The sequence below is a fragment of the Dermochelys coriacea genome, chromosome 2 (genome assembly GCF_009764565.3).
Source record: "Dermochelys coriacea isolate rDerCor1 chromosome 2, rDerCor1.pri.v4, whole genome shotgun sequence".
NCBI lineage: Eukaryota > Metazoa > Chordata > Testudines > Dermochelyidae > Dermochelys > Dermochelys coriacea.
Genome location: NC_050069.1, coordinates 150,664,564 through 150,687,850, shown reverse-complemented (window position 1 = coordinate 150,687,850; position 23,287 = coordinate 150,664,564). Strand labels below are relative to the sequence as shown.

Below are 23,287 nucleotides of genomic sequence, written 5' to 3'. Positions count from 1 at the left end.
GCGTTTTGAGTGCATCTCTTTTACCTTATGCCCCCTTACGCAGAAAACTGCGTATTTTGCACTAAGCAGAAAATGGCTAAGACATTTAATAAAATCATGGGAGGTTAAGTGAAGCTGTTTCAATTTTCTAAATATCGCTTCTGCTTTTTAAAGATCTGCATTACTTATAGAACAACGCACAACAAATAATGTCCAAAAATAGAAAAGAAAAATCCTTTCTCATTCTAAATAAACAAATATGAGTTTTTATAAGAACAAAAATTTTCATTTGGCTTTTAAAATTACAAGACCACTCACGGAAATACAGCACTGTATAATATATATATATTTTCCTTTCCGTAAATAATTTTTTTTCAGAAAGTCGGTCAAATTCACAGCACTTATCCCAGATATAAAACTAAGTAGACCATGTTATTCTTTTAGTGTATATTGAAAAATTCTAATTATTATATCCATTCTTACCGAACTGAAAAGAAAGGAAGAAGACAAGTAAAGCTTTGACAAGAAGTGGAGAGAATCTAACTCCCTCAGATACTCCTCCTTGTAACGTATGTAGCATGGGGCGACAGTTAGATACTATTTTTAATAAAAGTAATGACTAAAATATGAAAAGAAACCCAAGAGAAGAAGAACCTTACATAAACAATTATGCTGTGAGAGTTTTGGAGCACTGGGGATAATCCATTGCCACAGCGCCCCCTCCCATACTCAGCCTGAACTAAAGATTTTATCCTGGAGATGGCAAAAAGTTCCTTATTTTTCTCTCCTCCCGTCCTCTCTTTTCTCAGTTCTTCCTTTCAATTCTAAAAGCAGATCCGACAAAGTGACTCCTTCAGCTCAGCCTATCTCTTTCCATTATCTGCATGGTTCTCGTAACGCGTCTTATTCAGACCAGCGTCGCAAACACTGCTTGTTTTACTAGCAAACTGAGCAACATCCTCTGAGTGTGTCGTTGGTATTTTAACACCCACTAGTCAACTCTTTCACTTTCTCTGAGGGAGAGGATAGCGTCCCCCCGTTTAATAAAAGAAAGGAGAAACATTCCCGGTCCATTGTATTGTTATGTCACAGGAAGCTGTTTCTGACAGGCATTATGACGCATCCCAAACCCCCACTAGATTCCATTTAGTCCAATTTAAAAGTTTCTGTGACCAGTATTATGACGATTGAGTAAATAACATATATGCTATTACCTGTGTGGCTTGTGTGTGAATATATTTTGGCCAGATCGCGCAGTCCTTAGTCAAGCAAATCTCTCCTTCACGCCAATGGGGGTTTCACCTGAGTAAAGACTAAAGGATTGGGCCCTATGTAAATACCCACCAAACACAAACACGCACAGTCAGTTATTACACAGAACAAATAGATCATGTTTACATTCTATTAGGAAGGACACCATTCCCACAGTCCTGGTTTTCATCTTTGATCGCCTTAAAACTTCACACGAGTGGCTTTAGTGCAAGAAGCCGTAGTAAGCATCTAAAAAATGACAAACCACAACATCTGTCTCCCAGGACTCTAATGAAAAATACCTGAAAAGGATTAATTTTTGTTAGCTGCTCATTAACTATAACCGAAGTAAACTTTACATTTAAAAAGTCAAATGGAAGTGTTGCTTAAAATCTAGGGGTGCGAACGATGCGATAATGAATAGATACCCAAAGAAATATGTAGTGTGTAAGTCTTCAAGTCTCTATGTAGGCATTTTAAGTTGCTACAGTTATTACCAATAAAAAGTGTATGTAGTACTGTTACACTGTTTAATAGTGCAAGTTAGACGGTTTTTATTAGTAACAGGAAAACTAGATTTCAGTTAAGGAGCACAATAGATTAAAAGCTATCTATGGTAAAAATATTCAGATCAAAAAGCATAATTTGGGTGAAATTAGATATAATCCGCATACACTGATCAAAAGCAATATTGTCACAAAACTTCAGATTTTAATCACAAATTCTATTTAAATGACCTCAATAGCAGTTCGATTTCTACATTCCAAGTCAAATGAGTAGTGTTTATTGTAAGTAAATGCATACTCCTCGCCGTGGGTAAGAGCATACTTTTCTGAAGCTATACAAAAATATGCAAATCAAACCAAAGCATGAATGTCTTTTGAAATGATTATACAATATTGCATTAATCTTTTATTGCAGAATTATCATTCATTTTATATATAAAATAATGTTTTGCAATGCACAATGTAAATATTGCAAATTTAATCTGTTGCTCTTTGTATTTGTTAGTGGGTGGGCTATTGATTTATAGTCTTCCTCGTGAAATCATAAAAAAGATTTTGCACCAAGGAACGCAAGAAATACAAATGCAGACAAAGGCAACATCTACATTTTCTAAATACATACTTATATATCCAGGATGTGGTGTGTGTGCGCGTATGTGTTTTTATGTATGTGCATACTCTGAACTGAATTACATAATTCCTCCTGGGAGCACAGTATTTGTTTAAGCACTCTTTCCAGGTCATAACTGTAACACCCAGTTAATAGCATTAATCCCCTGTTATAATGTCAACACAACGGCCATTGTATTCCCAAATCTGAATTGTACCACTAATTATTAAAGAGGATGAATCAAAAGCAATCAGCTCGCTTAAATACTTACTTACGTCGCCCCTGTTGGAAAGAATACACTCGTTTTACAAAATAAAAATGCAGAGATAGTCTATATTTTGTAATGCATGCAATTTGACTTCGAGAGGTTCATGTATGACTTTATAATGTTATAGTTAATTTTCATGTTCAAATCTCCAGCTGCTGCAGCGTTAAAGCAAAGCACAAAAATGTATATATTTCAAAAGTCGCCCTGCGAACACAGAAGTTTAATATTCAGAGGTAATCGTCTGCTATTGATTATTCCATATAACTGAAATATGAATTAATGTTATATAAAGCACTTACTTTTACAGTTTCCATTGTTATTTAATACATGTGTATTAATCACCTCGTAGGAAAGCAAGCATCATTTCTGTAATCTGTTGCATTGAGTTTACCAGTTGTTTATCACTTTCTTATCACGAAATGGAAAGTCTAGATTTAATGATAAGAAATACCTGTTGGCGTTAACCTCCTCCCCCCTCACCTTCCTTTTTAAGGATTGCATCTCCTATAGGCCACAGGAATTAATTCCCTATGTGGAATGGCCAGATCTCTCTGGATGCAGGGGTGAGAGGAAAATTGGCGCGGAGATGGAGGGGGTTCCACAGGGAAAGAAAAACAAAAACAAACATAGGTTGCTTAAAACATGCACACATCCATATATTTGGCTATATAGTTTTAATACTGCAAGTTTCCCAGAGAGCACACCGAGCCTGTATTAGAAAGATCATTAAAACAGCATCTCAAAGTATATTATTTTATTAGCAGCACGTTTAATTGATAGGCAGCCCCGATAACCCATAATTCTTCCGTTATTGCGCTCTTTTCTTCCTGTCAGTTTCTAATAGATTCCCCCAGTGTACTTTGGTTTGATGTATTCCCCCATCCACTGTAATGATATGGAGTATTTAGTAAAGTATTTAACTTTAAAGCCGACTGCACTTTTTAAACTACTATATTTGGTTAAATAAAGAGCAAATGCTCATTCATAGATGTAGTGAAGACACAATACATGGCTTAATGTGTACACGATCCAGTGTAGAAGTTTATTTCAAGCTTTAATGTTTTGCCTATTTGTGACAACTATTTCATTAAAAATGTGGTTATTTTCAACAATTACTATTTCACAGTTTAGATTAATACCTCAAGGCCTGATCCTGTATTCTTTAAGTAAAACTCTCACTGATGGATTGCGACTGAATAAGGGTGAGTAGCTGAGAACACACACATAGGGGCCTACAGTACATGCAAGCAAGAGATATAGCAAGTAATAAACGGATATACTGCAAACTGGTAGGGAAATCCATATTTAAGTGGATTGTGTACAGTGCAATACACCCTTGGTAGATGAGGTGTGTTTTTATGGGAAGGCAGGGATTTAGAAAGGTAAGGAGGAGAGGAGAAACGAATTGTATCTCAATCACAGTACACTAATAATAGAGTTCAATTCCAGATCCAAAGGATTGTGTATACAATCAATCACAGACTTCTCAAAAGTCTCTCAAGACCAGTCAGCCTGAGAAAATATAGACCAATGCCTTCACCTCATCCTCTCCTTTCTGGTATATTGTAGAACTGCCAGTATTTGTGGTAGGCAGCAATTATATTTGTTAAGTTAATTATGCCCTGAATGTTTGCTCTGATAGGCTTCCTCTCCGAACTGCAAAGAGAGGGAGGGCTTGTACCCCGGCATAGGGTCACCTGGGCCTCGCCCCCAGGCAGCCAACACCAGAGCAAGTAGAATGGAAGCTGAAAGATTCTTCCTTGGAGGATTTAATGTGAACGTTTAACCTAGCTTGGCTGCTTGGGAAAACCTGTTATCAAAGTAGAAAGCTCTTGCTGTCGTACGCGGACAATCATATAGCGTTCTCCGTCTATTCCTGTGTGTACTTCCCTCCTTTTCACCATACACGGGGCAATACTTGTTCTTGTGCTTTCCCCCGGTATCCTAACAAGCCCTGTGCGCAAGTCTGTGATAATATATAAGATAGAAAGTGTGGGCATAGGTACCTATCGCAACGGAGTGTGTGCAAGCGTGTTTGTGGCTCTGAGCCGGGAGAGACTGATCAGCGGCGTCATCCTTTGGCTTCAGCAGTGTGCTCGCTGTCAGACAGAGAGGGGGGCTTGCAACCCATTACAACAGCCTGCTTCCCTCCCTCCGGCTGCGGGGGGGGGGGGGGGATGGAGAAGGAGAAGGGGCGGGCCCGTCGGAATATGCAGATGAGCCTCTGTGACGGACAGCTCCGCTTTCCAATGTCTCTCAGAAAGTCGAGGGCTCCTTCCCTCAACTCTTCACTCCAGACTCTATACTTCCCCCAAAATACAGGCTGGCCGGCGCTGGGGGAGCGGGCTGGCGGGCAGAACTCCATATGCAGCAGCCACTTTCCTGAGCCGGGCTGTCTCCCTCCCGCTCTCCCTGGCTTGCTTTCTCTCTCCCCCTGGGCGTTACCCAGCTACTTCTCCCCTCTCCCCACGCCCTTCTCCTCCTGAGCGGATCCGCCGTTGTGCCGCTGGCCGGGGTGCATGGGTGGCCAGTAGGGCAAGTCTCAGTCTCTGCACAGCCGCCCAGAGCCGGCCGGGGAGAGGGAACACGAAAGCAGCCGAAGGAGCAGCCGAAGCGCCAGGGCCGGTCACCCTCGCCCCCTCCCTGCTCCTGTGCACGCCCGTGCAAGCCATGTCCTATCCTCAGGGTTACCTCTACCAGCCCCCCGGCTCGCTGGCTCTGTACTCCTGCCCGACGTACGGGGCGTCGGCTCTGGCGGCCCCCAGGAGCGAGGAGCTGGCCAGGTCTTCGTCGGGCTCGGCGTTCAGCCCTTACCCGGGATCGGCAGCTTTCACAGCCCAGGCGGCGGCCACAGGCTTCACCAGCCCGCTCCAGTACTCCACAGACCCCGCCACGGGATTCCCCTCCTACATGGTAACTACCGAGAAAAATCCTCTCCTTCTTCATTAGCATCCTCATCCTCATCCTCCCCTGCCCTATCTCCTACACACGCACCATCAGTAACAGAGCCCGGGCTGCACAAACTCGGCCGCCTGCTTATGTTTTCCCAACACCACGCTCAGAGTGCAAAGCCGAGGTGTCCGAGCGGGGCAAAAGGAGAAGAGGACAGGGGCCCTGGCACTACCTCGGACCGGACCCTGGCGGCTCTCGGGGCTTGCAAACATACAGCTGAGCCTGCCCTCGCCCGCGTGTCCGTTAGTAAAGAATCCGCATTGTCTGAAGCAGTTTGGTGGCTGCGTTTTGTGCTGCGGGAGGAGAGGGGAGGATTTCTTTTTTCTTGCTTTTCCACGCCAACGTTTAGTAGAGCTCCGGGAAGGGAGCCCGGTGCGGTTTCAGTTACTTTCCATGCGTTTTGTGCTAATGGTTTAGCTGGATTTTAGAAATGAAAAGAAGCAGCTGTTTGCGATCTGTGAGCTTCGCTCATACCCAAGATGGTTGTGGTGGCCGCAGCTTCAGCTTTCACTTTGTTGTCATTACTTAAAAGGAACATTTGAAATTGCGTGCGTCTCTGCGTGTATATATATCGTTATATAGTTACAGTTATATAGACACACATCAGGAATTTAAGGTCGGAGACTCCAGGTTGGTTACGATTGGTTCCAGGAAGGGGTACCAAAAAGGTTAGTTATATAAACCGACAGAAAACCAAACGTTTTCTGGTTGTAATATACTTCAGCAGAAATGGTCGTGCAGTCTTAATTCAATGCAATGTGAAAGATCTGAAGATCTGCCCCTCCTGACTTTCCTGTCGAGGAGTCAGCAGATAAGTGGCTGGAAGTTGCAAAGTGTGTTTGTCAAGTATTAAGAACATTAGGTGAGTTTGGGGCCGTAACTCTCCCTTCGCTAGGATTTTTAAACGTCCTTAAAGTTATCAACTTCCTTAGTAATATATTCAACTTTTCTTCCATTACGCAGACTTAAATAAGCGCAGTAGAATTAAAATGCTAATTACATCGCATTTAAACAATTCGAAACGGTGCATATCTTCTGATTTGCGAGTTGAATTTGCAATGCATTAGTGCAGTGAATTGCTAAGCAGTGGCTCTGTTGTGTTTTCTATAGCAAAAAGGAAACATCGTTTGAATCTTTGAGAGAAACGTAGATAGTAAGGCACTACCTGTAAGGCCCTTTTTAAAATGTCTGCGTGACTCAGAAATAATTTTGGGAAATATTCAATTACAAGGAACTAAAATTAACTGAAGATTAAAAGATCAGCGATTGAAGTGTGTGCGGTTTGGGAGGGGGAGGAGGTAAACCAGATCTTAACGGCCTTTGGGTACCCTTGTTTGCTATTAGAATAGGAATGTGAGATACCAATCCAAGAAAATGCAAATATAACTACTGATATTTTCTTGACAACTTACTAATGACTAGCAGCAATAACAAATTGCCAACCCACTATTTTGCCCTTTCCAGGGCTCTCCTTACGATGCTCATACGACTGGAATGACCGGGGCCATCAGTTACCATCCCTATGGCAATCCTGCTTACCCGTACCAGCTGAATGATCCCGCTTACAGGAAAAACGCCACCCGAGATGCCACAGCCACCCTGAAGGCCTGGCTGAATGAGCACAGGAAGAACCCCTACCCCACCAAGGGCGAGAAGATCATGCTGGCCATCATCACCAAGATGACCCTCACCCAGGTCTCCACCTGGTTCGCCAACGCCAGGAGGAGGCTCAAGAAGGAGAACAAAATGACGTGGGCTCCCCGGAACAAAAGCGAAGATGAAGACGAAGACGAAGGGGATGGAGCAAGAAGTAAGGAGGAAAGTTCAGACAAGGTGCAGGAAAGCAATGAAACTTCAGCAGAAGACGAAGGTTAGGCACAACACGATTGTACTATAACTAGATAGAAAGGTTCCAAAGGGATACATGTGCAAGTGCCAGAATTTATTTAAATACACCTTTACTTCCCATATTGTAACCGGGATGCTGCGAGATATATTTAAAACTCATGTCCCATCCCCTCTATGCCGTTTACCCTCACTAGTTTATCTTCACCTTCACTGATTAATAACGATAGCAAAGACCGTTTACATTGACCTAATTCTGCAATGAGCCATTCCCCTAAAACACCTAGCCAGAGCATTTGCGTTAATAATGCCTGTCGTGCTTTTGTACGGGCGCATATAGGAAGCTGCTTTCATGCAGCCGTAGTGATAGCCGGTGGGAGTGTTCCTAGAATTATAATTATACATAAAAGGATTTGATTACAAGCGTCGCTTTCCTATCAGTGGTTGTGGTTGCTTCTCTCCTGCTCTCTTTAGTCTATATAACTGACTGTACCCTTGTTTGTTCGGCTGCTGCCTTTGCAGGGATCAGCTTGCAGGTTGACTCGCTCACCGATCACTCCTGCTCCGCGGAGTCGGACGGGGAGAAGTTGCCCTGCCGAGTAGGGGACACGCTCTGCGAGTCCGGATCAGACTGCAAGGACAAATACGAGGACGACGAGGATGAAGATGATGAAGCAGAGAGAGACCTTCTCGCTAAGCCTGTCACTTCCTCCCCCCTCACCGGAGTGGAAGCCCCCCTCCTTAATCACCCCCACGAGGACGCTTCAAGGAACTCCAATAAGACTACTTTGGTCAACAGGATTTCCCCCAGTTCCGAGATACAGGCCATTAAGCCCAAGCTCTGGTCTCTAGCTGAAATAGCCACCTCGGACCTTAAAAATCAGAACCTGGGCCAAAGCTGTCAGCCACCGGCGTTATCTTCAGTAACCCCCTCTTCTACTTCTCACAGCTCTGGCTACTCTCCCTCTTCTCTCTTAGGAAGGCACATTTATTACACTTCACCTTTTTATACCAATTATACAAACTATGGGAACTTTAATGCACTCCAGAGCCAGGGGATCCTGAGATATAACTCCGCAGCAATGGCTTCGAACGAGGGACTAAGTCAGACTGTACTAAATGCAAGCTCTGTTCACAAACAGAGCAGTGACTCTTTGAAAACGATCACTAACCAGCTAGAACAACATTACAGGCCCTCTAGTTATGAGTCTAAGAAAGGTAGGTGACTGATTGCTTCTTTTCTTCCCAAAGGCAATATGACTTCTATATACACTGTAGATAAAGAATGCTTATTTGGACAAACCACCACCACTGCCAGCAGAAAAATAAACCGACAATACTTAAGAAAAAGGAGCTGGAGCTAGACAACAATATATTTTGGGAATTTAAAAATATATTCCCCTCTTTTTTGTATTTAAGGAATAGAAAAAGAAATAACAGAGGACTTAAAAAAATCTAAATATGTAGCTTTAAAAGTCAATGTTTATAAATAAACCCTTTAATATATATAATTTAAAAATGCTGCTATCTTTACCTTTTGTGCATTGTGTTTAGTAAAACAGGACATCAACTTTTTTAATTTTAAGGAGTTAAATATAGTTAAATTCGATTTAAGATAAAGAAAATAAAATGATCCAAGTTACCAAATTATGTCTATCATAAAACCTCTATTTTCCCATACAGTTTTAAAATTAGTATAACAAATTAATATAATTGTTTGATTTTAAAAAGGAAAAAAAAGCCTGATACCACCATTATCCAAACTGTAGTCAATTATAAAATATTAATGTAGACGTTCTAAATGGTTTAGATATGAATTTTCTGCAAGTGAATTTTGGGACATACACATACTGTATAATCTAGTTAGCTGGCTGTGTCCTGTGACTAACTGACGGTTATATTTTGACAGATCCCACTGACGTCTGCACAGTAGGAGTACAACCATACCTATAGAAGTGCAATCACACAGCAATGCAAGTAAGTGAGAACATTTTCTATTACACTGATCATTTGGCATCAGGTCCAAGACATATTGCACAGCTGTAAACTTGCTTAACGTTAATTTCCTGCTTCATTACATAAGAGTCTGATTACAAAGTAATATGCTCTTTTCTGGTCTTTTTAAAATCCCTTATTGCAGCTTTTCTTCTCTGCTTTATACTCCTTTGTAAGTCAGTTTAGAGGGTTCCCAACTCCTTGATATGACCTAAGGTTTTCTTTTACCTTATGTAAAACAAAAATAAAGGAATACTTACATTTTATAGAGATATCTTGAGATCTCTTTTTAAATTAATTTTCTAATAATTGTTATAAGGTAAGGTGCTTGTGTTAAGATATTATTACAATTGTACATTGTAAATATTTCAAATTAAAAAGCACAATTATAAGATTTCAGCATGCATTTCTAGGAGGTTATGGTATCTCTGAATAGTTTGATGTCTGGTAACAATGGCATCCTTACAACCGTCTATGTTTAAGACTAACCAAAATCCTATAGATCTTTTAAAAGTAATATTTTCATGAGAAGAAAATAAAAGAGTAATCATTTTAGGTCCCCTCCTCCTTCCTCCTCTCCTCCCCCCCTCAGTTTAATGGTGTTAGTGTGTAACTGAAGGATTTTGGATGATCTGGTTTTTTCCTTGGTCCACAGGTAGGTGTCACAATTGCTTTGAAAAAAAGTCAGCAAGCCATCATCTCTCCCCGAGCTAATATATAGAACAAATCTCTAAATCCGGATCACATCTTGTGCCACTGTATAAAGGAAGACCACAGAGCACTATTAAATCTACAGACTCTAATTATTAAACCAGAATTTTGTTGGACATATGTGAGTTTGCTGGTATAGTATAGTTTCCCCAATGTATGTGTTACTTTTGAAAACATCTGTTTTTCTCAGGATATCTTGAGTTGATCACTTCATTGCCACGGTATATATTCGATAGGTGTGATAGGTTTTATTGTAAAATTTATTTGTAAAAGATGTATACAGTAGAGATAACAAAGATGTGATTGGAGAACTTGAGTACTTACAAAGTGGAAACAAATTTGATATTTATTTTTGTAAAGATATAAAAGCTTCTAGTAATTTATGCAAGTTGTATTGCAATGAAATTGGAACTTTTGTAAATAAATTTTGCCTGGTTTTTATTTGAAACATTAATGGTTATACAATCTTTGGTTGTTTAACAAGATTTCTTTACTAATTTATATCTTTAATTGTAAATAAAAACAAACAGACTAGTCTGCAACAGTATGGTGTTTTTGGTTCATTTTCCCCTAAAATACTAAATTATTTAGAAAAATAATAAAATTGATAGTAGTTGCAATTTCACTTCATAATTTTTTAGAATGTAAAAAGCCTAAAAAAATTAAACAAACTGCAAATACATGCTTTGTTTAATTAAAACTCAGAGTTGTTCTGTATAGATATAAAGATACATGTGCATGCACATGTACATTTTATACAAGCTAACAGAGATGCAGTTATTTTTAGTACTAGCTGTTTCCAATGCTGTTTTCCTTTTCCATAAATAAAAGATCTTCATAACTCATCCTACTTTGCTATAGCTCAAACAATCATTTATTTTAATTCTTATAATAATTATTTTAACTTAATTTAATAATTAAGTTATGTCCAGAAGTGCTGAAAATACAAGAAAACAAAATACTCCAGATGCTATTTTTTATGTTTTTCCTCTTTTAAATTGCATGAATTATGTCTATAATTTGGTAGTCCTGTTAGAGATCCACCTTGATTAGACTCAGAAAAACAGCTACCCTATCATTTTAATTTTCAGTAAAATTATGAGAATCCCCATATAATATAATTTCAGAAAAGAAACTAACAATCATTTATTTCCCCCAAAAGATAAATTGAGTGAATATAATTTACGGTTATAAAACAAGAATAATAGCTTCTTAGATTGCCCTTTAATCAATCATACACTTATTTTTCAAGAGGCTCATCTATTTTATTCTATGATTAATAATGTTCCAGCATGAGAGCATTATTAGATCCCAGCAGGGGAGATCCTGGATGCTTTTAGCTGCTTTGGAATGGTCAGTTGGGGTTCATTATGGTCTGATATTGAACAATTTATAAAATCTTGTCTAAACATCTGCCAGCTCAGATAGGCCGACGTGTCTGAGGATGGAAAATTGCTGGACCAGTTGATATTGACAAACGGATCTCTCTCCAGTGGCTTTTTGTTCAGTGAAAATTAGTGGCCTCTTGCTCAGGTCTTGTTAGAAAGGGCATTTGAAAGTGATCTTAGATACTTCAGGCAGCAGCCCAGGCAATGTTAACTGGATAAAGAGCTATTCTAGACTGGAGTCAGAAAATACATCCTGATGGTACTAAGTAGGGAAAGGGACTTAAAAAACAAAACAAAAACAAACAAACCCACCTTGTGTTGGTAACTTATAAAGATGTCAAGCTGATTAAGAAAAATATGTCAGAGAAGGCAGAAATTAGTATTACAATTCTGGGAAACTGTAGGCTGTCCATAGATAGGTACACTAAAGATCTTTGCGGTGCAGGCCTACTTCAGATATTGCAGGGTGACATGAAGCAACGTTTTAGCCTATAAGAAAAATGCAACTCTGTGTCTGCATATAATACCTAGTACAATTTGACAAAAAGTCGACAAATCCTTCAGAGGATGCTTTGCCTTTAGACAAATGTGGAATATTGATTGTGTTCAGATGTTTGCATCCATCTCAAAACTGTTTTTATTGTGCAAAATAGAAACGTTATGAAGATGAACTTTATTTTCTCTGTTGAGGCATTTGCACTAAAGCCTCTTTTTCCCATCTCTAAGTTAATACTCTTTCCTTTCCACCTCACCCGCCCCCACCACCCACTTTTTATGTCCCAAGTCCACTGGGGACACAACGTATACATTGCAATTGGTAAAAACCAAACGCTGTGGCAGAGATTAGAAAAGGCTAACGACATTCCTTTGATGTTTATACGCCCAAAGAATTATAAAAGATTTCCATAATTTACCCACCCTTGCTAGTATTTAGACCTGGATTTCTTTCTGGAAAGGAAAGTAAAAAGATTTGGGGAACTCGCTTTTAAATATTCACTATGTATGTAAAACCCAATGGGTTTCTATCATCCTCTTTGAGAAATTCATGAGTGCTCACGGATCAAGATGGACACCACCCAAAAGATCTGGCAAACAAATGTATTTTTAATAGAAAATGAATGGACAAGAATTCCATTGCCAATCTCAGTTAGTGTTTAATAATTAAAATTAAAAGCGGGACGAAAGCGTGTCTGTGTTAGGCTGTTGGCACAAACAGTGTGATTACTTCTAGAAGGAAAGAAAGACACTTGGACAATAAAAGAGTACTTTGTGTACAGTTTGTTTCATATTGACGCTAATCACCCCGTTGGGATTAATATCTCACGCCCATCCCTTTATTTACTCCAAATTCCCCTCCCCCCCTCTTTGTAAGTACTTGTTTCGGAACTGCTAGAACAAACCCTCCCTTCTCCAGGGCTAGAGGTTTCATTAGAGTTGATTTAGCGAAATTCAAGCTTTAATCTCAGGTGGGATCCCCGAGGGACTGGTGCTGTTGTCAAATAGGAAGAGAGGCGCGTTCCACTTTGGACTGCCTTTCCTTGCTCCTTTCAAATGTCACCATTTGTTCTCAGTAAAAGAGTTATTGTTTCAGCAAAGCTGCTCACCAACTGCCTTTGAAAGTTGAAAAGAACTTCACCCACCTTTGTTTGATTGAGGCTAGGGGAGGGGGAGGGAGACGGAGAGACACTGCACAGGCCATAAACAGAAAGGAAAGGATGTGAGTTGCTCCTGAATACAAGTTCACGGTTTGAGGGAGATAAGGAGTTTAAGGAAAGAGTTAACATACATTGTTATAGACACCAGCGTTTCGGTTTCCAGTTACTCTGCATGTAAATCATGCAGACCTAATAAGAGAAGAGCTCTGCTAGAGGAAAAAAATAAGGGGATCGGGGGCTTACACACACACACACACACACTTTGTGGAGATCGAGATTAAAAAAAAAAATCTTAGGCAAAGAAACAAAGAGCAGGGTGTGCTCTATAACTGCTAGAGAGACACAACCGAGCCCATCGGGGCATCCAACAAGCCATCACACAGTAAAGCCTGTCCTTGGAGGGGTGCATCGTGAACTTCCTGCGCGTCCCACTTCCCAGACTGACAGTGACGGGCTCGAGAGTTTAGGGTACATAAGGAAGGAGAAACCGGGCCCCAGACCCGGCAGAGGAGACGGCTGTTAATTACACGCATTCCCAGGCAGCTAGAACGAAAAAACCCAAACCATCCCGCTTTGGACATTTCTTCTCCCGCCACTGTTTACATCTCACTTTAAAATTAGTTAAACCTCCACCTAGCCCCATTAATAAACCGCAGCAGAAATTCGATTAAATCGAAGGTTTTTATCGCGTATTAACGTTTGCAAAAAAAGAGATTAATTTACAGATATATCGTTTGATAATGTTATGCATTAAAATATTTCTCCAATTCAAGCACAATCTTCTGCTTATTGAGTTAACGAAAAACATCCTTTTTCTTGTAGGATAAAAAAAAATGAAGTGCTGTAAAATTCATGCCTTTCTCTTTAACCCGGCAGATGGAAATTCAGGTACGTTACTGGGTTATAAAGAAGATAAAAAACAAAGCAAAAAGTAAAGGGGGAAAAAAGGAGTCCCGGATGTATTTTCAAATGCATTTATGCATCCCGATCTGGGAATACTAGATAAATAATACAACTTAATTATTGTGAATATAATATTTATTATATTATTATTAGTCCCCTTTGACGCCTACTCTAAATAAACACGGCAACCAAAACGGTGAATTTCTAGCAGCGAGTTTATATTTTGGCCATAAACAATTATTACAGCGAGCGTTCTTATGACAGGACGTATCCTTTCTATGGGAGCGTTTTACCTGTAAACAGTCTGGCGGAGGTGACAGCTGGACTCCTGCAATCTGGAACAATCCCCCCCCCCCCCGGAATAAATCACAGGCGAATTTCACTGTTTTGTACCAGTCAGGGCATGGTCTACTGTATTTTCCCGAGAAAAATAAAAGCCATGAAATGTAGGGACTTGACTGTCCCGATTTAAGCAAAAGACATTTGCTTCCGAAACAGGAATTTACTTTTCATGGATGTAAACTGGGAAATATATTAGAGCATAAGCTTTCGTGAGTTACAGCTCACTTCATCGGATGCATTTAGCTTATGCTCTAATAAATTTGTTAGTCTCTAAGGTGCCACAAGTACTCCTTTTCTGTTTGCGAACACAGACTAACACGGCTGCTACTCTGAAATCTGGGAAATATAAGTAGCCTTAATAGGAGAGAGAAGCTCACCTGAACCTTAGTTCCTCACAACCGTACTACAATAGGCGGCATTGTCAAATCACTTTGCTAAATCAAGTGCTTGAGTAAATTAATTGTGTGTGCTTTAAAAAAAAAAAAAAGAAATGGCTAAATGCGAACGGTATGTCTCGCTCCCTGTGCAGCAGCTTTTTGAGTACTGTAATGGGCTCTCTATTAAAAGTACAGAAAAATAAGTATGTGCATTTTTATAGGGAGATAAATTGACAATTTATTGTGTCTAACTTCTGATCAATTATTAATCATTAATGTCAACAACAGGGTTATAATTACCTTCAGTTATTTAAAGGAATATTTATTTTTCTTCTCTTTGATCTGGTAATTAGTTAATGCTCTGGTGTAATGAATTCGAAGCAGATTTGATTATGATTTAGACAGTTTTCCCCACTCTTTTGGCAGCCCCTTCTGCCCAGCTCTCGGGGGAGAGAAGCACCCCGATGTAGAAGACGCCATTTAATAGCAAAACTCGCAACGTTCACGTTTCAGGGCATAAATAACAATTCTGGAGGAAACGGGAGAAATGACAACCAAATAAACAGCAACTGGAATAAGGCTAATCAAAGTTGGTTGGGTGGGGGCTGCTCAAAGCAGCAGTAGGTCTGTGTCCCATAAGGTGCCATCAGTTCTTGCTTTTCTCTGCTAGATTAAGAGAAAGGGCAAACAGGACATTGTAACCCCTGCCATTTTCTCGCGGGAGAAAAAATAAATGGGCTTGATTTTCGGCCATCCTTAAAATCTGCAAGATAATTTAGCATTAGTAGATTAAGGTGGGAAGCAATTTGCTCTGGAACTTGGAACGTTGCAGGAGAAAAAAAGTACATTGCAAGGCTTGTCTCGTGGGGCATCTGAAAAGTGAATCACATCTGGAAGTTATACAGTAACGTTAACTGTTTTAAAGGCACAAGTTTGAGTAGAACTTGGAAGAGAGGGGGACGAATTTTTTTTAAAAAAAATCTAGCACGGAGAGGCATGCAGTTCATTGTGAATAATTAAGACTTTCCTCAGAAAACTGCTTCTAGTAATATATCTTAATGTGGAAGAGCCTTTTTAAGGCTGCTAATCAGCTGGGATGCACGATATGCACGAAGACAGGAATAATCACTGATTTGCCATATCCCAACGATTTCAGGGGTTCTGGTTAAATCCATCAGGCCTGATACCTGAAATAATAATAAATAATAATAATAATACAAGTTTAACCACTTAACCTTTGAACTCTTTTGTTCAACTTTTGAAATTCTAAAAATCTATTTTGCCCAGATCCGTTCCTTGAACTAAATTTTATGTAATACATTGTTAGTTTAACATTGAAGATTAATGCATTACAAATAGTACAATGGAAAACGATATGCCGTTAGAGTGTTTTCCCACTGCAACAAAAATGCAATGGGAATTGCAGTCAAAATAAAAGTTTTCAAATTAATTCAGCTTGATAGCTTTGATTATCACCCAGCTCCCCTTTCTGTAACTGTCCACAAATGAATGCAGTTTCCAGAGTGTATGTTTTAATTTGTCACATCAAGGCAATAAAGGCAGCAATATATACTTAAGCCAGTTAACATTGTAATAACAGGTTTAAAGAGCAATTAAATGGTAGTGAGTCGCATGTCTGATTTTCAATAGGCATTACCACATCAATGGTACCTTTTAGACTGACTATAACTTAGCATGATTGTCTCAATTAGTTTAGCTACATGATAGTTATCCTGAACTCTTTGTGAGTAATCAATGTTACTCAAGTTCACTGGACAGAGCCGTTACCATTGGAGAGCAAGACGTGAAGATGCTAAGGGACATGGACCTCATATTTCCAGAAAGCAAATCTGTTTTTTCCAGAATGAAATAAACAGTAATTTATAGTCTTATAAATCTGTTTCCGAAATCAGTGTAGCAAAACGTAGATTTATAGGCAAATAACTATTATTGGCCGCTGCTGATAAATGAAACAGTCACTTTACTTTAACGCCAAAGGCGAGTCATCCCAATTATATTTCTCTCTTTTTAGTGCCGAGTGCCAATGATGTTTATTGTCACGACTCAGGCGCGAACTACAAATAACTTTGAGGGATGTTTACATCAAATTATGTGTGTGACTACATATAATACTTATCTGCTCAGATCACGTAAATTTCACTGTTAATATCATAAGCAGTCCAAATGTTCGTCGTTATGGGTATAGAATCGTAGTATAAATAGAAAGGATACTCTGGGGGAAAAGATCTGTAAAATGTGGGTGTAAGTGACATATAATGCAAAGAGAAAGGTCCTGCAAGAGCAAAGGGCTGTTGAGTAACTTGCTAATGTTTCATCACGTACGGATCTCTCTTCATACCACGTTATGGGCGACCAATAAAAATACAGAGATGCAAATTTAGTGCGAGTTGTGTGAACTGTTTTAAAACACTAGGAAGTTCGTAGTGTTTTCTGACAAGGAAAAAGAAAGCGCACCATTAAATTTTAAGATAAATAACAGGCAGGGCAATATATGTTGTGGAAGTTATTCACATTAGTCCTAACGTTGTCTCACCATTAGACAGGGCTGGAGTCAGCCTCAGCCCTAAGAATTGAGATCTGCAAGCTTTTTTGCATGCACATTACATTTCTGTCATGCTTTGCAGCAGAACACGATATCCCCAAAGGGGGGGGGGGAACCCTACCCTGACAGCAGCCATTAGTTAAGAGTGCAATGAATAAACCCCCTTGCACAAGAGTATCAGAACTAATTAAGATTCTGTTTAGCAGCCCTGGATGGAATGTTAATGCAGCTTTGACTAACTGGGAATAAGGGGGGGGGGGGGCGACTTGCATTTTAAGAGGAATGCTGGGGTGATAACATCTCTCGCTTCTTCTGTCCAAGGTCTGCCCAAGCCTGTTACAAAGTCATTATCTCAAATTACTCCTGTACTTCATTTTTAGAGGGGTTTTGGGCAAGCATAGATCCCTTGACGTTGAAGCGCTGCGTAGAGCCTCACAAATCCAATACTCTCTAAGGGGATAAAGGCTGAATCAACCCACGATCTCTACCTTAGAAAGTTTGCTGGTACCAGCTCCTTGGACAAATATAGCCAGAATTCTGAAGGCAGATTAGGATCTATTGCTGGCGTCTCAGCACAAATCCCTAAAGGCTTTTTGACCCTTTGAAGTTTCGTCTATTTTGCTTACACAGAAGTTTACATGATTAAGTCAGGATTTTACAAGGCTCAACAAGGCAAATTTAGTCACCTCGGAACACTCAACACCAAATAAAAATAAATAAATAAATAAATAAATCCAGTTGTCCTGCTACTCGTTTAGCTACAGAAATCCTATGTACTGTGTAATATATCTCGGCGATTAACCTAAGATAGAAGGAGAGAGATATCGCCAAGTTTTCCAGGTTTGTCTTAGAAGAGGCATTGTGCATTATTCCCTAAATCCTCGCTGCTGTGTACTAGGTAGCGGTATTTTAAAGAGTAAGTAGCATAATGCAAAGTCTATAACCCGGAGAGACAATACAAAATACACTTCTAGAAGTGTTACCAGTGCTTCTACATTTCTATCCCCGCTTTGACCCTTCTTGTCCAGACAATTCCATCTTTCCAAAAATAAACATTTCCCAACATTTTACCTGTTAAAACAACCTGTTAAAATGAAAATCTGTGCGTGATGACAGAGCCGCAGATTCACAACATAAACAATACGGCAGAGTTGGTGCTTGGGGAATATCACCTGTTAAAAGACACACGTCAGTCCGGGCAGTGTGTTGCTCGAGACTGGAGTTGCATGTGGCCCGCCATGTTTTTCTTTGTGTTAGTTTTTGCTTCGCCTGGTTTTACGAAACTGCAGCATCTTACTGGCTCGGCCCTGGTGCTTGTTTTGACTACACCCCCCGCTTGGCGGGCTAGCTAATGCTGCACAGTGCCTTTCCCGAAAGGAAGGAATGAGCCGCTCTGGCTAATAAAATAAATAACAGGCCTGACAGTCTGCAAAGTTTTGTGGCTTCCTCCATCTGGGAGTTGCAGGGACAACAGGCAATCAAATGAGCGGCAGATTTCTCTTCCTTAATTGATGAATGGATTTTCTTGTGCAGCTGAAGAGTGTCTAAAAACTATTAAAGAGGTAGGTGTACTGAGAGGTGTTACTTTTATAAGGGATCAGAGGGATAGATAGCAGTGTTAGTCTGGATCTTTGCTGCTTTTGTAAGGGAGACAGTTAAGAGCAGCTGGGAGCCCTTATCAGTGAGATATCTGAGTCGGGAAAAGGAATGCATTAGCTATCTATGGATGGGATTCAACTTTCCACGGGGCTCTAGCATTTTCAGTCTAAAGTAATAGGTGACTCACATGGGGCTGGGACTGGGGCTGAACGTAGGCTCTCTCCTACCATAGATTCTGAAACCAGACTCCCCACTGATTTCAATGAGGAGTTCTGATTCCATGGTATGGCCCTGTAATTGTAGGAAAATGTAAGTTGAGTTGAATTGTGTCAGCAAAGAGGAAACAAAATGTTGTATCATTTCTAGCCCGTGCATTTTGATTACTGGAGAGGAGGATTTTCACACCTGTTAAGGTAGAAACAGATATTTCAAATTACAGTATCCTCCCATAGGGCTGTTCTCACAAGCTAAATATTTGCAGCTGGCTGTAATGAGATGGATTCCTTTCAGAATGAGAGCTCACCTCAGTAGAGCTGGGACAAAATTATGGTATTTTGGGCTCAAATTGTTCCCCCCTTATCTGTTCATGGAGCTGGGTAAGCACTGAGCTGCCTCTAGGGCATCATCCCTTCCTCCTGAGACCTTGCAGAGGGCTTTCCATGTACTCAGGATCTGCATGGGACGCTGGGGCCTGGCATTTGAAAAGGTGGCTGGCAAGAGGCCTGGGCATATCGTCCTTCCATCAGCACTTGGAGATGAAAAGCCATTCTGCTAGGGAGGTGGCACCTGCAGGCCCCAAACCCAGCCCAGAGAGGCAAGAGTCCAGATCCACACAGGCACTTAAATGCCTGCATGCCAGTTTTGTGTTCACTGTGATCAATAAAGCCCCCACCAACCTGGTAGGTTCCTAAACTCATTCTGCACCTAAATTTTCAGGGTAAAGGTTTCCTAGTCTCCTAAATTCTGCCTCTGGGCATGTGCATTGCTGTCTCCATCTATATTGTTATCTCCTGACTAAACTCCAGAGCTATTCACAAACCAGGGGAAGATTGGCATTCATCTGCTTAAGTCACATGTGGGGCCTGATCTGGTAGGCAGCCTCTGAGCAGGCCTGCCAGATTGGGCCCCAGTCAAAATCCAGCTGGAGGACAAGGTGTTTTCCACATTATAACTTTTAGCCCAGCAGTTAGAGCACTCACTTAGGATGCAGGAGATCTAGATCCAAATCCCATCTCTCTGCCAGAACAAAGAAAGCATTTTAACCTCTTCCATCTGTCAGGAGGATGTGCTGACCAAAGAACTGGGATATTCTGATATGGAGCTTCCTCAATCTCTCCGGCTGAAGCTGTTTCACTGTGGATAAATAGTGATAGATTGATTAAAGCAGTCGGACTAGACTCAGGGTCTTCCACCTCCTATAGAGTCATTCTCTCTTTCTTTCTAGCCCAATTACTGTTTATGAGAATGAGAATGCCTCTGTTATCCAGTGGTTTGAGCACCCTCCTGTGAGGTGAGAGGTACCCTGTTCAAAGCCCACATCTAGTAGAGAAGGGGGAATTGAATCTGGGTCTCCTACATGCCAGACAAATATTTTAACCATTGGGCTAAAAGTTATAAGATGGGCACCACCACTCCTCCTCCCCCAGCTTTTTAATGTCAACTTTAAAGTGGGATGGAAACTTAGCCCCCGAATCTGCAGAGAATTTCCCTGGCATTTTAGAGCATAGACCAAGTCCATGGCAATCACAGTCTTTTGCTTGGCATGTTCAGTGTAAGTAACAGCATCACGGATGATGTTCTCTAAAAATACTTTCAGCACTCCTCGGGTTTCTTCATAGATCAATCCGGAAATACGGTTTACACCACCATGGCATGCCAAATGACGAATAGCTGGCTTCATGATACCTTGAGTGTTATCATGGAGCACCTTGCGATGGCGCTTAGCATCCCCCTTTCCCAAACTGTTACTACCTTTTCTGCGACCAGACATGATGCTATGACCTTGAAAACAGTCTTCTTGTCAAGTGAGGCAGGCACTATTGCCCCAAGAAAGACCTTACGCATCTAAAATACCTGACTGAAGGTGATGGGCTCCTGTTTGTGGCTCACTAAGCAGCAATAGGTGCCTGCTTGCAGCCCAGATTTTGATAGGTGCCTGTCTCCATGTGAGGGGTGAGGCTTAGAATACACCTTTCTTGTTGGCATCTCCATTGGGTATCTTAGATGCCCCCTGCCTAGCATGGTGGCTTTTGTAGATCACATTCACATGTAGATCCTCTCTCTCCCCATTCATTATATAGAGAGTGTAGCTGTGTTCGCTCTAAACTGAGCGCTTGGGCAGCCACCCAGGAGTGATTCAAGTGCCTTGCACATCCAGCAGTGTGTGTTCAGGTACCCCACCCCACAGTGCTTTGCAGCCACGTTGCTTCTGCAGCTGCTCCCAGGACCCTCCTGCTGGCTGTGCAGAGCGGGGGTGAGGAAGAGGAGGGTGCTGATGTCAGGGTGTCCCTCTTCCCCTGCCCCTGAACCCCATCTCCACAGAGCAAGGAAGAGGGGACAGCCTGGCTCAGGACTTGGAGCAGAAGAGAGCTGCTGGGGTCTGAGGTCTGAAGGAGTGTTCTCTTCCCAGTGCATGGTCTCTGAGATTTCCCCAGCAGCCAGCATAGTTTGTGGTGAGTTCTAAAATGCCTAACCTGTCCTGTAATTATTACTATGGTAACTTTTAAAAAATATATATCTAGGTTTTTTGTTTCTACTTGTGGCAGACATCCCTCAGTGCACATAACAAAATTTATTCCGCACACGGATGAAAAACATTAGAGGGAACATTGCAGCGTAGGTGCCTAATTTAAGATTTGTGGATCACAGTGTTGTTCTTGTGCTTTTCTAGGTGCCTAAAAGTTAGGCACAGCAGTGCTCAGTGTTGCAATACCTAAGTCCCTTTATGGATCCCACCCAAGGACATTTTTTGTGGATGGCTCTTACCTCCTGCAGATACTGGGAATCCACAGGTCTTGGGGTAAATCTGTGGCCCATTCTCCCTGAATGATCTGTGGGAAACAAAGTGTAAGGGGATCCTCATTGAATTTTATTCCCTCTTTGCCCCTTCCTGTGTGCTATTCCAGGAGAGGGGAAGGTCTCTTTGCTAGGAAGAGTCTTATAGAGAAAATACACTGCTTGTTTAAAACACAATTGGAAGAAGTATTGCCAACTCAAAACATTCAAATATTATGACTCGGGCCCCCCCAAATCACAAAATTAGTTTAGAAATAATAATTTAAAAAAAACCCCAAAAATTGGGTTTTCATAAGGTGCACTCAGATCACAATTTCAAGATATTTCTCCATAAATATGAGGACTAGAAATTTACTTTTAAAAAAAAGAGCTGAGATTCTTGCATAATCACTTGACTCCAGGAACTGGGGTTTAAGAAAAATACCACGTATTAAGAGACTTTCAATAAAATTGTGAGACCTGGCAACATGGTGAAAGGCACTTTACCTTAAAATGCTGTTTTAGTAAGAAAAGTGACTAATAGTGTCTCATTTTCTCCACAGATATACCTAAGGCCTGGTCTACCCTGGGGTGGTGGTGGGGGGAAATCGATCTAAGTTACGCAACTTCAGCTATGTGAATAACGTAGCTGAAGTTGACGTACTTAGAACTGCTCACCGAGGTTTTTTCACTGGGGTGAGTCGACAGCTGACGCTCCCCCATCGACTCCGCCTGAGCCTCTTGCCTCGGTGGAGTACCGGAGTCAACGGGAGAGTGCTCGGCGGTTGATTTATCTAAACTAGACGCGACCCCCGCTGGATTGATCTCTGCCCATCAATCCTGTGGGTAATGTAGATAAGACCTCAGAGGTGTGCTTCTGAGTTATATTCACTCACTTTATTGACCCATATATTTTACTTCTTTTTACTCTCATTAACACTACAGAATGAAGCTATGGAAGAGCCAGATGAATTCTCTTTGGTTCCTGCATAATCAGTGATAATTACATTTCAGCTGCAGAATATTACTGGTCATCACATGAGAGCCAGAAAAAAAACCACTTAACTTTCATATCTTATGATGAGTTTGCAAGGTAGGTAATTAGGAAAAAAAATCTTTTTCTTGCCAGTTGAATGTATTTAATATGGAACTCCTCTAGAGAACCCTGTAAAATGGAACCCCACAATGACATTTTTGTATAAAGCAATTTTTTAGAGTATAAACATACTTATTCTCCATACATTGAGTTTAATGGGAGCTGGACCCATCTCTAAGAAATCATTTTCAAATCAACATTTTATTATCTACACCAACAACAAATTATATTCCTCCAAATGCCAAACAATAAG

At 40.8% G+C, this 23,287-nt stretch overlaps 2 protein-coding genes across 4 annotated transcripts; one reads left to right on the top strand and one right to left on the bottom strand.

Moving 5' to 3' along the window:
• Nucleotides 1-4,851: 4,851 nt before the first annotated feature.
• On the top strand, nucleotides 4,852-23,031 carry IRX2 (iroquois homeobox 2). Of its 3 annotated transcripts, XR_005291518.2 has the most exons (6): nucleotides 4,911-5,527; nucleotides 7,031-7,436; nucleotides 7,934-8,629; nucleotides 9,321-9,388; nucleotides 13,983-14,048; nucleotides 22,884-23,031. XR_005291518.2 is itself a non-coding variant. In XM_038393006.2 (5 exons), exons 1-4 carry the CDS (start codon nucleotides 5,285-5,287, stop codon nucleotides 9,362-9,364), a joined length of 1,389 nt encoding a protein of 462 aa, XP_038248934.1. In that variant the 5' UTR covers nucleotides 4,852-5,284; the 3' UTR covers nucleotides 9,365-9,388; nucleotides 10,062-10,648. The 3 variants fall into 3 exon arrangements, 2 of the variants coding, with proteins under 2 accessions (XP_038248934.1, XP_043364440.1); XM_038393006.2 differs by lacking the exons at nucleotides 13,983-14,048; nucleotides 22,884-23,031 and adding an exon at nucleotides 10,062-10,648 and having other exon boundaries at nucleotides 4,852-5,527; XM_043508505.1 differs by lacking the exon at nucleotides 22,884-23,031 and having other exon boundaries at nucleotides 13,983-14,399.
• LOC119850652 (histone H4-like) lies at nucleotides 15,838-20,934 on the bottom strand. The gene is made up of 3 exons (XM_038389079.1): nucleotides 20,625-20,934; nucleotides 16,571-16,632; nucleotides 15,838-15,969 (listed from the first exon to the last, which is right to left on the bottom strand). The coding sequence occupies exons 1-3, from the start codon at nucleotides 20,932-20,934 to the stop codon at nucleotides 15,838-15,840; spliced, it is 504 nt and encodes a 167-aa protein (XP_038245007.1).
• Nucleotides 23,032-23,287: the final 256 nt, after the last annotated feature.